At 48.2% G+C, this 14,448-nt stretch overlaps 1 protein-coding gene across 1 annotated transcript; it reads left to right on the plus strand.

Moving 5' to 3' along the window:
• Positions 1 to 13,509: 13,509 nt before the first annotated feature.
• Positions 13,510 to 14,448, plus strand: LOC135875268 (olfactory receptor 52P1-like). The gene has a single exon (XM_065400266.1). The coding sequence runs from the start codon at positions 13,510 to 13,512 to the stop codon at positions 14,446 to 14,448; it is 939 nt and encodes a 312-aa protein (XP_065256338.1).

Raw genomic sequence — 14,448 nt, forward strand, 5'->3', positions numbered from 1 at the left:
TATCCTGCAGGAGCTAGGTTCCCCAGGGCTGGGTTCTTCCAGCCCCAGAATCAGATGAACACACCCACACACATTAACAGAGTGTGTCTGAGAGAATCGTGTTAATCAGCACTCCCAAGCTGACCCCTTATATGTCCCTGGACTCAGTAGGCTGGGTCGAGCAGGATTTCCAAGCTGTCACCCTCAAAGGCCCTTGGATTCAGCAGTCTGGGTCAAAGAGCATCTCCAAGCTGTCACCCTTATATGCCTTGAGAACCACATCGGAATTGAGCATGCCTGAGCAGGCTGGGTTGAGCAGCACTTTCAATATGCCACCCTCATACACCCCTGAACTCAGCAGACTGGTCCGAGCAGCACTTCGTAGCTGCCACCCTCACATGTCCCACGTTCAGCATGTCCCTATCCCTACTTTCACGTTACAATTGTTCTGGTAGTAACCCACTTGATGAGCAAACCCCACAGGATTTTTGGGCACTGCAGGGATCTTTAGCTTAGGTACGAGGAGCGTTGCTGCAGAGCGAAGGAGGAAACCAAAAAAACACCCCCCGAGGGATTGGGGGGGGGTAGAGAGAGAGACAGAGAGAGAGAAGCAACCAGCTACCAGAAATATAGTTATAGTATTAAATCTAACTTAAACTTGATTATAAAAGTCAGGTTTAGAAAACTATAACTGATCACACAAGTCAGGCTGAGAAGGCTATACTTAGAGAGAGAGAGTGAGAGAGAGCTGGGTTCTCACCACTCCATGAAGCATGAATCGATCAGGGTTCCCAGGTGGTGGTGGTAGCTGAGGGTCTGGAGTGCTGGAGACAGGCAGAGCCCCCAGAACGATCAGTCAGGAGAAGATGAAGTCCCAATAGAACTGATGCAGGTTTTGGACCCAGGCATCAGAACACTTACTTGAGCATGGGTAGGGGTTTTTGTAGAGAAACAACAATGGTTCAAAGAAGACACTAGATTTGTTTATGTGTAAACAAGGGAGTATACCAAAGTTGTTTTGTTCAGGCTAGACATGGGAGCTGATCATTCCTGGCTTTGGGCAGTGTTCCTTGGAGGGAGCTCACAATGCAATTAGGGAGCTTCACTTTTTGGATTTATTATGAGAATTGGTCTGATAACTCCTGAGTTGGGTGTGTGCAGATGTGGGTTCGTTAACATCTGGAGCAGAGATCCCCCATCATGCAGTGCTTCCCTGCTTTTCTGGTCCCAGAGTTCCATGCGGTTCTTGCCTTGGAATCTCTGTTTTCCATTCTATATGCTAATGGAGATGCCTCCTTGTCCCATCTTCGATGCAAATGAGGCTAGGGGAGTTTACTTAATCCTGTCATCCTTATCGCAAGGGTTTAGGTGTGTCTCCCACTGTCTTTTCATTGGTTTTTGTAAGTCTTTCTTCTGTTGCAGATTTGGTTCGGTTCAAGCAGTGGCTGGGAGGGGGGAGTCTTTCTGCACCTTGGTTCCCCAAGAACACAGAGCTGCGAGGTAACACTAGGAGGGTGGTGAAGCACTGCCATGGGTTACCTAGGGAGGTGGTGGAATCTACATCCTTAGAGGTTTTTAAGGCCCGGCTTGAAAAAGCCCTGGCTGGGATGATTTAGTTGGGGTTAGTCCTGCTTTGAGCAGGGGGTTGGACTAGATGACCTCCTGAGGTCTCTTCCAACCCTAATCTTCTATGATTCTATGATACGTCAAACCCAAGGACAAAACAAAAGACTCTGGTAAAAAGCAACAACACAAACACAGCTCCAGTTTCTCAGCGGTCAATACCACACCAAGCCGTAAGAAAACAGTGAGTGAAAAAAGCTCCTGCAATGCAGCGGTATCTCCTTATGAAGTATCCGACAATTGTTATGAACTGTTCTCCCACTTCCATAATCTAAGCACAACTCTGGTATTCTAAAAAGTTTTGGGAAAGATATGACTCTTCGTTCAGAAAACTGATAGTTGCTGTATCCTCAGGGGTTCTCAAAGAAAGGATGACTGGAAGCTACATGAAAAATGCAAAATCTCTTGCAGTTGACTGAAAAATAGTTGTGTAGAGTTGGGTGGCTCTGAGCAGGCATGACTAGTTGTGGAAAGTGGCTTGGGTAAAAGGGGCATCCTCAAGGGTATACCAGCTAAGGTGTAAACAAAAGGGGGAACAGTGTTTGGGGGATATATGGATGACTGCCAAAAAGTTACAGGCGAGGGTCACTGTCACATTTTTTTAAAAGACCAAGGAGGTGATAAGCAGAAAAAACAAAAACAAAAAGAGATGCCCCCTGTTGAAGGTTTTCAAACAGGTGTATCTTAGGATGGGGAGGCAGAATCCGACCTGCAGGGCGATGTTGACTCTCACACAGAGTCTGATTTCGAAAATGCCCCAGAAGTCTCTCTAGATCTCTTTCTTGAGTGGTAACAGCTAATTTAGAGCTCAAATGAAGTGTAAAAATATAATTAGAAAGACCAAAAAAGAATTTGAAGAACAGCTAGCCAAAGACTCCAAAAGTAATTTAATTTTTTTTTAAATAGATCAGAAGCAGAAAGCCTGCTAAACAACCAGTGGGGCCACTGGACAATCGAGATGCTAAAGGAGCACTCAAAGATAAGGCCATTGTGGAGAAACTAAATGAATTATTTGCATCGGTCTTCACTGTTGAGGCTGTGAGGGAGATTCCTAAAGCCGAGCCATTCTTTTTGGGTGACCGATCTGAGGAACTGTCCCAAATTGAGGTGTCATTAGAGGAGGTTTTGGAACAAATTGATAAACTAAACAGTAATAAGTCTCCAGGACCTGATGGTATTCACCCAAGAGTTCTGAAGGAACTCAAATGTGAAATTGCAGGACTACTAACTGTCATTTGTAACCTATTATTTAAATCAGCTTCTGTACCAAATGACTGGAGGATAGCTAATGTGACGCCAATTTTTAAAAAGGCTCCAGAGGTGACCCTGGCAACTACAGGCCAGTAAGCCTCACTTCAGTACTGGGTAAATTGGTTGAAACTATCATAAAGAACAAAATTGTCAGACACATAGATGAACATAATATGTTGGGAAATAGTCAACATGTTTTTTGTAAAGGGAAATCATGCCTCACCAATCTACTAGAATCCTTTGAGGGGGTCAACAAGCATGCGGACAAAGGAGATCCAGTGGATATAGTGTATTTAGATTTTCAGAAAGCCTTTGATAAGGTCCCTCACCAAAGGCTCTTAAGCAAAATAAGCAGTCATGGGATAAGAGGGAAGGTTCTCTCATGGATTGGTAACTGGTTAAAAGATAGGAAACAAAGGAATAAATGGTCAGTTTTCAGACTGGAGGGAGGTAAATAGTGGTGTCCCCCAGGGGTCTGTTCTGGGACCAGTCCTATTCAACATATTCATAAATGATCTGGAAAAGGGGGTAAACAGTGAGGTGACAAAATGTGCAGATGATACAAAATTACTAAAGATAATTAAGACTAAGGCAGACTGTGAAGAGCTACAAAAGGATCTCTCAAAACTGGGTGACTGGGCAACAAAATGGCAGATGCAATTTAATGTTGATAAATGCAAAATAATGCACATTGGAAAACATAATCCTAACTATACATATACAATGATGGGGTCAAAATTAACTGTTACCACTCAAGAAATCTCGGAGTCATTGTGAATAGTTTTCTGAAATCATCCACTGAATATGCAGCGGCAGTCAAAAAAGTGAACAGAATGTTGGGAATCACCAAGAAAGGGATAGATAATAAGACAGAAAATATCATATTGCCTCTATATAAATCCATGGTACGCCCACGCCTTGAATACTGCATGCAGATGTGGTCGCCCCATCTTTAAAAAGATATATTGGAATTGGAAAAGGTTCAGAAAAGGACAACAGAAATTATTAGAGTTATAGAACGGCTTCCGTATGAGGAGAGATTAATAAGACTGAGACTTTTCAGGGAATATGATAGAGTTCTATAAAATCATGAGTGGTATAGAGAAAGTAAATAAAGAAGTGTTATTTACTCCTTCTCGTAATACAAGAAGAAGGGGCCACCACATGAAATTAATAGGTAGCAGGTTTAAAACAAACACAAGAAAGTATTTTTTCAAGCAACACACTGTCAACCTCTGGAACTCTTTGCCAGAGGGTGTTGTGAAGGCCAATACTATAACAGGTTTCAAAAGGAAGCTAGATAGATTCATGGAATATAGGTCCATCAATGGCTATTAGCCAGGATGGGCAGGAATGGTGCCCCTAGCCTCTGTTTGCCAGAAGCTAGGATTGGGTGACAGGGCATGGATCACTTGATGGTAACCTGTCCATTCTCTTTGGGGCACCTGCCATTGGCCACTGTCAGAGGACAGGATACTGGGCTTGATGGACCTTTGGTCCGACCCAGTATGGCCCTTCTTATGTTCTTATTATTTTGTATGTCTAGTTGGGATCATGTTTTCTAATGTGCTTTACTGCTATCATTTGAATCTCTTAAAAACCTAGGAAGGGATGCCCCTCATAATCTCATTGTGGCACTGAACCCCATATTCATCGTAGTAGTATGATTATGATATAATTATGACATAATTATGATACATTTTGTGCAAGACATGTCTTATCAGCTGCCATTGGAAAAGTTAACATTTGCTGAAAAGGATTATCCTATTTGTCTGCATGTATCATTTCTGTATGTGAAGTTATGAATATTGACTATGTATCTGTATTTCAAATGTAGTTACACCTGGGTGACACACAAAATGTCTCCAGGCTAGACAGCTGGTTGCAAAGGGCCTATATAGGCTAATGGGCCATCAGTGGAAACAATGGTCTTTAGGACAATCTTATCCCTGACCTGGTGAGCCATCCGAGAATGCTCCAGACAGCCTATAGATAATAGCTGCTATAACTCAGGAGGGCATGCAAGGGCATATGACCAGACCGCTTGTTGCATGTCCTTCCCACATCGAGGAGAGGGTGATCTCTTTTAAAGCTCATATATTGTATAAATCCCTGTGCAGGGCAAAACAGTATAATTTTGGGTTTATACTGCAGTGGGCTGTGTGAGCCTGGAGATAGGGGAAATTGGCTCATGTCTGCTTCTTGTACTTGGCTCCCTGCCGGTGGCAAGCCCCGCCCCCAGGAATCGGGCTGCGCTCCGGCCGGGGTCGCGGAGCTTGGGGCCGGGCCGTAGCCGCTGGGGCCGGGGCCAGCGCACTCGCCTGGAACCGGGGCCCGCACCCCGGGTCCGGAGCCGGGCCAGAGCCTTTGGGGCCGGGGCCGGCGCACTCGGCCGGAACTGGGGCCGGCGCCCCGGGGCCCGAGCCGGGCCGGAGCCGCTGGGGCCGGGGCCGGAGCCGCTGGGGCCGGGGGTGCTCGGCCGGAGCTGCTCGGCCGGGGCCGGGGCCCCGGGGCCCGAGCCAAGCCGGGACGGAGCCGCTGGAGACGGAGCCACTTGGCCGGGTCGGGGCCGGAGGGAGCCGCTTGGCCAGGGCCGGACGGGGCCGCGCCGCACCTCCCCGGAGCCCTCTTCCTCGCGTTCCCCTCTGCCCCAGCTTACCTGCTGCTGCCCGCCTGCCCCTGCTTGTTTTCAGACTTCCCACGAACATCTGATTCGCGGGAAGCAGGGGCGGGGGAGGAGCAGGGGGGCGGAGCATTCAGGGGAGGGGAGAAGGGGGAAGTGAGCTGGGGGAGGGGTGGACAGCTGTGGGGCCCTTTTAGGCGCGGGGCCCGATTCAGCCGAATCAGCTGAATTGGCCTAAAGCCGGCCCTGCGCAGCAGTTCCCACAACTCCCAGACTGCACCCCAGGGGTGACAACCCATCACACTCATATCCCCCTGGAACCCAAATTAGGCCCCCAGGCATCTGTGAGGCAAGCATGGTTGAGGGACTGTAGCCGGAACAAAAGATCCAGGGGTAGACGTTGTTTGATTCCTTTGCCACTGTGTTCTCCCCCGAACCAGTACACAACTACCTAAAATACCAACATACTGAAATGGGCCCAGGGCAACAGACCAGGCAAACTCCATGGCTGAGTGGAGAAGTCCAATTGTAGTCGTTCTGATGCAGGATAGCAGAACCCATTTCTGTATCGATTATTGACAGATCAACGCAGTATTGAAATTTGATGCTTCCCCAATGCAGAGAGTAGATAAACTATTAGAACCGTTGGGAGCTGCCAGATATGTATCCTCTTTAGACCTCACAAAGGGACACTGGCAAATAATTTTGGGGCCAGAATCCTGGTAGAAGAAAGCCTTTTCTACACCCTTTGGCCTGCATTAATTCAGGTTCGCGTCATTTGGCCTCCTCAGCGTGGCAGTGACTTTTCAGAGGCTAATGGACTGGATATTACAACTGCATGGGTGGTATGCAGCACTCTGCTGCTACAATCAATTGAAAATTGGTTTTGGTCCTGTATATTGTAGCAGCATTCCCACATGTAGTGCACATGAAGGTACATTACACACACAGAAGAGAGCAATTGCTAATTGCTAGGATGAACCGTCTGCAAGACACAGGTTGCCCTGAAAATCTGATCCCCTGGTATTGGCGAATTATTTCTACGCTCCCAGGGGAGGCTCTGAAGTTCTCCAGGGTGTATTTTCTGCTCTTCCTTCTGTTCACAGAGCCGAGGGAATTGTCCAGGATTCCTTGCCAACCTGAGAGTCCACAAGGACTGTACAGGGAAATCATAAAAGTCGCTGTCTAGCGTGCCGAGTCTTAGACATGTGAGATTCATATACTGATTCTCAGGGCTCTGCATTCCTGTCGCAGTAAGGAGATTTCCTCTCTCTGCTGAACGGGATATCGGTGAGTTGCCTCTTTCTACATTAAAGTTAGTGCTAAGGGCTCAGGAAGGGTTCCAGGGTTCAAGTCAAGAACTATCTGGGCTGGAATTCACTAGCACAGCGACTTGAACTGTTTAGTATTGTCAGAAACAACAAGGGATTTACCTGGTAAAATTGGAACTAAAAATTTACTGTAAATAGTTTAGACAAATATTTGTTTTTAAGATCAGTTCCTTGTTTCACATTGTGTCCTTTTATCTGTCTCAGTAGCTTCTTTTTTGGGTGGTGTGGTTTTTTCCTCTGGTTTGTTCAAGTTTTCCAGTTCAGCAACTTCACTGCCCTGTTAGGTAGTAAAGTGAAAGCCTCTGCAGTGGGTATCTCTGTTACCAGAGGGCTCCCAACAAGAATGGGTCACACAGTGGCCAGATTCTGCTCTCACATTCTGCCTACCGTGGGTCACTCCAGAATGAAACTGGCCTCCTTGAGAGCAAAATCAGAGCCCACATGTTTTGGAATCCCCATCTTTCATACTCGGTCTCAGAGCACCACATAAACTGGGGTTTTCCTTCAGACACTTTCAGCACCCTAAGAGAAGACCAGGACCCAAAGCCGTAATTTTCACAGTTTGGAGCCAAAAGTTAAACACAAAGGGTGAATGTGGTCCCATTGAGATCAATGGGAAAGCTCCAAAAATGGCCAGGAGTTCACCCTTAATCCACATGTAGGGATTTAAATAAATGGCCTGATTTATACCGGCCATGAGGCTCCAGTGACTTCAACTGGAGTAGTCCAATGGCCTCTAAGGATGGGTGAACTCATTTGAACTGGAAAAAAAAAACCCACAGGAGAGAAAAGTTGCTGAAATCTCAAACTCACAGGCTTAGAGGTTCAGAACAATAAGAATAACAATTTTATTCAGGGGGGTGAGGGGTCTGCTCTCTCCATGCCTCTGGGTCTGGAGAGGATGAGAAGCTCCAAAGGCAAGCAGTGTTCGAAATCTCACCAGTAGAGGTTCAGGAACACACAGTGTGTGTGGGGGTGGGGGTGGGGAAGAGGGACGTGCAGTATCCAGATCCCAGTGGCGTGGAGCCCTGAAACTGGGTGAAATAGGGAATGAACATCCTGCCTAATGCACAGACCAAAGAGGCATAACGAGGCCTTCTGGGGCAGGGGGGTTTCTCAGACTTTAAAGGAATGTGGACCACACTGTTGCAGATTATCTGTGACACTGTCCCCCATTCAGACAATCCCTCCTTCTGTGAGCAACCCCACTAGAATGTTGTGGTAATGTCAGCAATTGCCAACGCAGGAAAGCAGCCTCAGGAAGGGGTGTCCGGGTTTCTAATGTGCTGCCATACATAAAAATGTTGTGTTGTTTTCAGGTAGAGTCACTGACGCTGGCTCCTTTTAGTCTCCACGTCCTCTTTCCCTCACCCTGAGTCTCTCTGTCCTTCCCTGCACAGGCTGTGCTGCTGCTGGGGTTCCCTTCACCCCCAGAAAGGCAGTTCAGGCTGATCTCCCCCTTTCCCCCAGTGCAGACAGACACTGAGTTTATCCTAGTCTGAGGAGATATTTCTATGAGCTGTCACTGTGGGGTCTGGCACCTGGTTTTGGCCCTGGGTGAGGGGTATCTCTGGCTACATCTACACTACAGGGGGGGTTCGATTTAAGATACGCAAATTCAGCTACGCGAATAGCATAGCTGAATTCGACGTATCAGATCCGACTTACCCTGTTGTGAGGACGGCGGCAAAATCGACTGCCGCGGCTCCCAGGAGACGGCGCTTACTCCCACCTCCGCTGGTGGAGTAAGCGCGTCGATTCGGGGATCGATTGTCGCATCCTGACGAGATGCGATAAGTCGATCCCCAAGAGATCGATTTCTACCTGCCGATTCAGGCGGGTAGTGTAGACCTAGCCTCTGTGTGGCCGGGCTGGAATTTGTGGGGGTGGGGGGCCTACATGGACAAGTGGACAGCACTGGGGGTTGTGGGGCAGGTAGGGGAGTTTAGAAGGAGAGGCTGGCAGTGCGGGGATTGTGGGGGGTGGGAATGGGATGTAAAGAGACAGGGGATAACGCTAAGGGTTGTGAGACATGCCGGCTGTGTACAGGGATGTGCAAGCAGCACAGGGGGTTGTGCGGGCCGGGACTGGGGCATACAGGGACAGACGGGCAGGGCTGAGGGTTGTGGAGCAGGCTGGGGCTGTACAGGGACAGGTGAGCAGCACTGAGGGTTGTGAGGGCACAGAGTAGCATGTTCATAGACAAGCGGGCAGCTCCTGTGGTTGTAGGACAGGAAGGAGTTATTGGGACAGGTGGGCAGTACTGGGGGTTATGGGATGTGGAGCGGCAAGTACATGAACAGGCAGGCAGTGTTGTTGAAATTATTTTTTTCTTTGTGATTGTTGGTCCAAGGCCAGCGCTGGTACCTTTCCTAGCCCAGAGCGTGTTTGTGGGAGTCTCAGGTTCTCTTTGCTCTGCCAAGCCACAGACCTGCAGCCTGGGTGTCACAACCTCTACTCAGTTTTGTTTCCAATGATCATTTTTGAATGTTAATTCTATAACTTCAGTTGTTCTTCCCACTGCTAAAATGCCTGATCTTTGCTCTTCAGCTGCTTCAATCTCTCATCTCTGAACCGCTATCTGTACTCTCCTTCCCCACCCCAGGCTGCCCTTATTCCAGCAGCACATTGTCGCCAGTGTCTTTTCCATGCTTCCCTCGCATCCCTGGCTCCCACAACCTCCAAGTTGCCCCATGCTCACCACAGCTCTTCCTCTGCATGGGTAAGGTAAGGTGCCCCCAAGACACCTGCTTCCTTGGCTGGGGGTGGTCAGTGACTGTGTCTCACATGAGGCAAATGCCCAGGGAGGCACCTGTGCGGCTTCTCCTGTTACTCCCATAGACACTGCGGAACAATTTGCAAGCTGCGAAGAATGCATATTATAGAATGAGAGTGGGCTACTCTTGGGCATGTGAGGGCCTAGTAAATACAGCTGCTATGTAGAATCATAGACTATCAGGGTTGGAAGGGACCTCAGGAGGTCATCTAGTCCAACCCCCTGCTCAAAGCAGGACCAACCCCAACTAAATCATCCGAGCCAGGACTTTGTCAAGGAGCCGGAGCCCCTGGCCGCTGCCTGAAACAGTCAGCCACTGGGACACAGACGTTAAACCCAGGATGCTCTGAGGCCATTTGCTAGGCATCTCTGTTAGTCATTCAAGGCAAGGGTTGTACATTCATTCCTCACTGTGGAGATTTTATAGGCTCAAGTCATTATTTTTCTCACCTAAAATGTTCATCCATTTAGTACCTTCCAGGATCCCTCAGCTTCGTGAAATATACACCTAGTGTAACATTTCCAAGGCACCACAGTTATATGAGAATTTCTCCCCACAGGGCTACTTTCAACACGGTCATGAATAGAAAAAATGCCTCCAGGTGACTCCTGGGGACATGTTCCAAGATTCCAAGGCCAGAAGGGACTATTGTGATCATCTAATCTGTATAACAGAGGCCTGAGATTTTCCCCAAAATTATTCCTCGAGTAGATCATTTAGAGCAGGAGTGGGCAAATTATGGCCCGGGGGCCTTATCCGGCCCTTCAGACATTTTAATCCGGCCCTTGAGCTCTCACCGAGCAACGGGGTCTGGGGCTTGCCTCACTTCGGTGCTCCAGTTGGGGAGTGGAGTCGGAGGCTTGCCCTGCTCCACACGGCTCCTGGAAGCAGCAGCATGTCCTGCTCCTGCTCCTACAAGAAGAGGCAGCCAAGGGGGTCCACATGCTTCCCCCATCCCAAGTGCAATCCCCACAGCTCCCATTGGCTGGGAACCACGGCCAATGGGAGCTACAGGGGAGGTGCCTGCGGACAGGGCAGTGCACAGAGCTGCCTGGCCGAGCCTCCATATAGGAGCTGGAGGGGGGACATGCCACTTCTTCTGGGAGTTGCTTGAGGTAAGCATCACCTGGAGCCTGCACCCCTGACCCCCTCCAATGCCCCATCCCCCTGCCCCAGCCCTGATCCCCATCCTGCCATCCGAACCCCTTGGTCCCAGCCCGAAGCACCCTCCTGCACCCCAAACCCTCATCCCCAATCCAGTGCCTGCATCCTCAGCCAGAGCCCTCACTCCCACACACACCCCAACCCCATGCCCCAGCTCAGAGCCCCTTCCTGTACACTGAACTCCTCACCACAGAACCCAAACCCCCAGCCAGAGCGCTCACCCCCTCCCGCACCCCATCCCTCAATTTCATGAGCATTCATGGCCCGCCATACCATTTCCATACCCAGATGTGGCCCTCGGTCCAAAAAGTTTGCCCACCCCTGATTTAGAGAAACATCCGAACTAGATTTAAAAATTCTCAGTGATGGAGAATCCACCAAGACCCTTGGTAAACTGTTCCAATGTTGAATTACTCTCACTGTTTAAAAAATGTACGCCTTATTTCCTGTCAGAATTTCTTTAACTTCAGCTTCCAGCCATTGGATCCTGTTACACTTCTGTATGCTAGGCTGAAAAGCCACATATAAAGTATTACTTTCCTGTGTAGGTTCTTACAGACTGTTATCAAGTCACCCCTTAACCGTCTTTGTTAAACTAAATAGATTGAGATGTTTGAGTCTATCACTATCACTATAAGGCAGGTTTTCTAATCTTTTACTAATTCTTGTGATTCTTCTCTGAACCCTCTGCAGTGTATCAACATCCATTTTAAATCGTGGACACTAGAACTGGACACAGGATTCCAGAAGTAGTCCCACCAGTATCAAAAACAGAGGTAAAATAACTTCTCTACATCTCCTTGACCAGGACCGTCTCCAGGGTTTTAGCCGCCCCAAGTGACGGAAAAAAAATAAAAAAAATAAAAAAAATAAAGCCGCGATCGCAATCGACGGCACTCCAGTGGCAGCTCCACTGCGCCGCTTTCTTCTTCGGCGGGAATTCAGTGGCAGGTGCTTCCCTCCAAGAGGGACCCGTTGAATTGCCGCCGGACAGCCCGACGTGTCGCCTCTTCCCCTTGGCCACCCCAAGCACCTGCTTGCTGGGCTGGTGCCTGGAGCCGGCCCTGTCCTTGACATTCCCTTGGTTATCATCCCAGCATCACATTGGCTCTTTTGGCCTCATAGTCACACTGCGAGCTCATGTTTAGCTAATTTCCCCTTCACACCTCCACATTTTAATCAGAGTCATTGTGCTATCCATGTTAGTCCCCCATCATGTGAGTATCATCTACATTCTTTGTTCCTATATGTAGATATCTACATAGCTATGTTAGAACATATGTTGTTTGCTTTGACCCCATTTACCAACCAATCCAGATTGCTCTGAATCACTGTCCTGTCCTTTTCATTATTTACAATCTCCCAATTTTTGTGTCATCTGCAAACTCCATCAATATTCAGGCATGAGAAGGGTTAGCAGATGAGTTGCTGACACATGTCTCTGTTTTCACTTGTCAGTTAACACCTGTAATTTATATCTCAGACAAAGCTGGGTACCTGCAAGAAGGTGTCTCACCAAAAGAAAAAGGGGAGGTAACAGAGGTGCAGGCCTGTAGCCCTAAATAACAAGACCCTTGTGCCCTTCCTGCCCATTCTGTTAAGCACAAAGTCATCGCCCAGCACGATAATGTCTGTTTCCATGGGGGAAACTGGGATCCTTTCCGACATAGGAATGGCCTTCTGGATCAGACCTATGGTCCATCTACTCCAGTGTCCTCTCACCCTAATGCCTATCAGCTAGAGATTGGCTTGTGCCCATATACACAATGGTATATAGACTTTCCAAAATATTTATTTAGCTGTAACTATTGTAACTGGACAGTCTCACTAGACATGTAAATGTCCAAACCCTTCCTGATTCTTACTTGGCTCATGGCCTCAACTACCTCTTTTGGCACTGAGTTCCTCAGTCTAATTAGGCACTGAGTGAAGAAAGCATTTGTTTTGTATCTGTTTTGAGTTTGCCACATTTCTCTTGAATGTCCTCTTGATCTTGTGTTAGGAGACAGAGAGAACACATTCCCGATCTGCTCTCTACCAGTCAGTATTTTTTATATAGACTTTTCTCATGTCCCCTCTTAGTCATCTCCTTTTTAAGGTAACAATCCCAGTCTTTTCAACCTCTCTCTGTATGAGAGTTGCCCTGGGCCCTTGATTATTCTGGTTGCCATTCCCTGAATCCCTCTAGTTCTGCAATATGCTGTGTGAGAAGGGTGCCCAAGTACTACACAGTGGAGTCCACAGGAGGGTGAAACATTGACTGACTGATCTCATGGCATTGCATTTTAGTAGGATTCCCCATTCCACTCTTCCTGGATCCCAGTGTTTTGCTTAATTTATGTCGATGCTTACACTGTGAGGAGAGTTTCACACAGCTGTGTACCATGAAGCCCAGATTCCTGACCTCAGTTCATACAGTTAAATTAGAACTTGGAAATGTGTTTGAGGAGTTCATGCTTTTACCTCCAATGGGCAGACACGTTGCAGTTATTGACATTGAAGTTCATCTGCCATCATGCTGCCCATTCACCTGGTTGGTTAGCTCCCCGTGAGGACTTTTCTGGACTTGACTGTGACTTTAATAATCTGGTGCCATCTGCAAATGTTGTCACCTCACTGCTCACCCCCCTTTCTAGATTGGTAAAATATTTACCATTCTCTTTGTTCCAATGTGTGTAACCCCCCTCCCCGCTCGCTGTGCTTCCCTCCCTTCACAGGCACCTTGAGCATTTCTGAGCCCAATCGACTCATCGACCACATCATGGCAGTTTTCAACCTCACCCCCTCTGAGGCTTCAGCATTCATCCTAACGGGTATACCTGGCCTGGAAGCTGCTCACCTCTGGATTTCCATCCCTTTCGCTATGTTCTACATTATCGGCCTGTTGGGAAATTTCACAATTCTGTTTGTTGTAGGCAAAGAGCAGACCCTGCACAAGCCGATGTACCTGCTGCTCTGCATTCTGGCGTTCACAGAAATCAGCACAACTACCTCCGTCCTGCCAAAGGCACTGTGCATATTTTGGTTTAATTTGAAAGGCATTACTGTGAGTGGCTGCCTCACCCAGATGTTCTTCCTTTATGCTGGTCTTATGGTACACTCATCCATCCTTGTTACAATGGCCTTTGATCGCTACGTTGCCATATGTAACCCTCTGAGATACACCACCATCCTCACCAATTCACGAATAGCTAAGATAGGGCTAGCGAGTTTGATAAGACCTGTCCTCTTTGTTCTGCCCCTGCCCCTGCTCCTGAGCAGGCTGCCATTCTGTGCCAATCATATTATCCCCCATATGTACTGCGACCACATGTCTCTGGTGAAGATGTCGTGTGGGGACATCACAGTCAGCAGGATGTACGGCTTCGTTGCAGCATTTGTAATTGTTGGGTTAGACCTGATTCTCATTGCCCTGTCCTATGCGCTAATCATCAGGGCTGTCCTCAGAATCTCCTCCAAGGAAGCCCACCAGAAAGCCCTCAACACCTGCACAGCCCACCTCTGTGTGATGCTGATTTCTTATCCTCCCTTCTTCTTTTCCACTCTGACATACCGATTCGGTCAGGACATCGCTCCCCATTTTCACATCCTCTTGGCCAACGTCGGTTTCGTTATCCCCCCTGTGCTCAATCCTATAATTTATGGGGTCAAAACCAAAGACCTTCGTGAGAAAGTGGGCAAATACACCTGCAGAAGGTGA

The sequence above is a fragment of the Emys orbicularis genome, chromosome 1, assembly GCF_028017835.1.
Source record: "Emys orbicularis isolate rEmyOrb1 chromosome 1, rEmyOrb1.hap1, whole genome shotgun sequence".
NCBI classification, from domain to species: Eukaryota; Metazoa; Chordata; order Testudines; family Emydidae; genus Emys; species Emys orbicularis.

Coding starts and splice junctions, on each gene's coding strand:
- LOC135875268 (XM_065400266.1), top strand. CDS start 13,510: ATGGCAGTTTTCAACCTCACCCCCTCTGAGGCTTCAGCATTCATCCTA.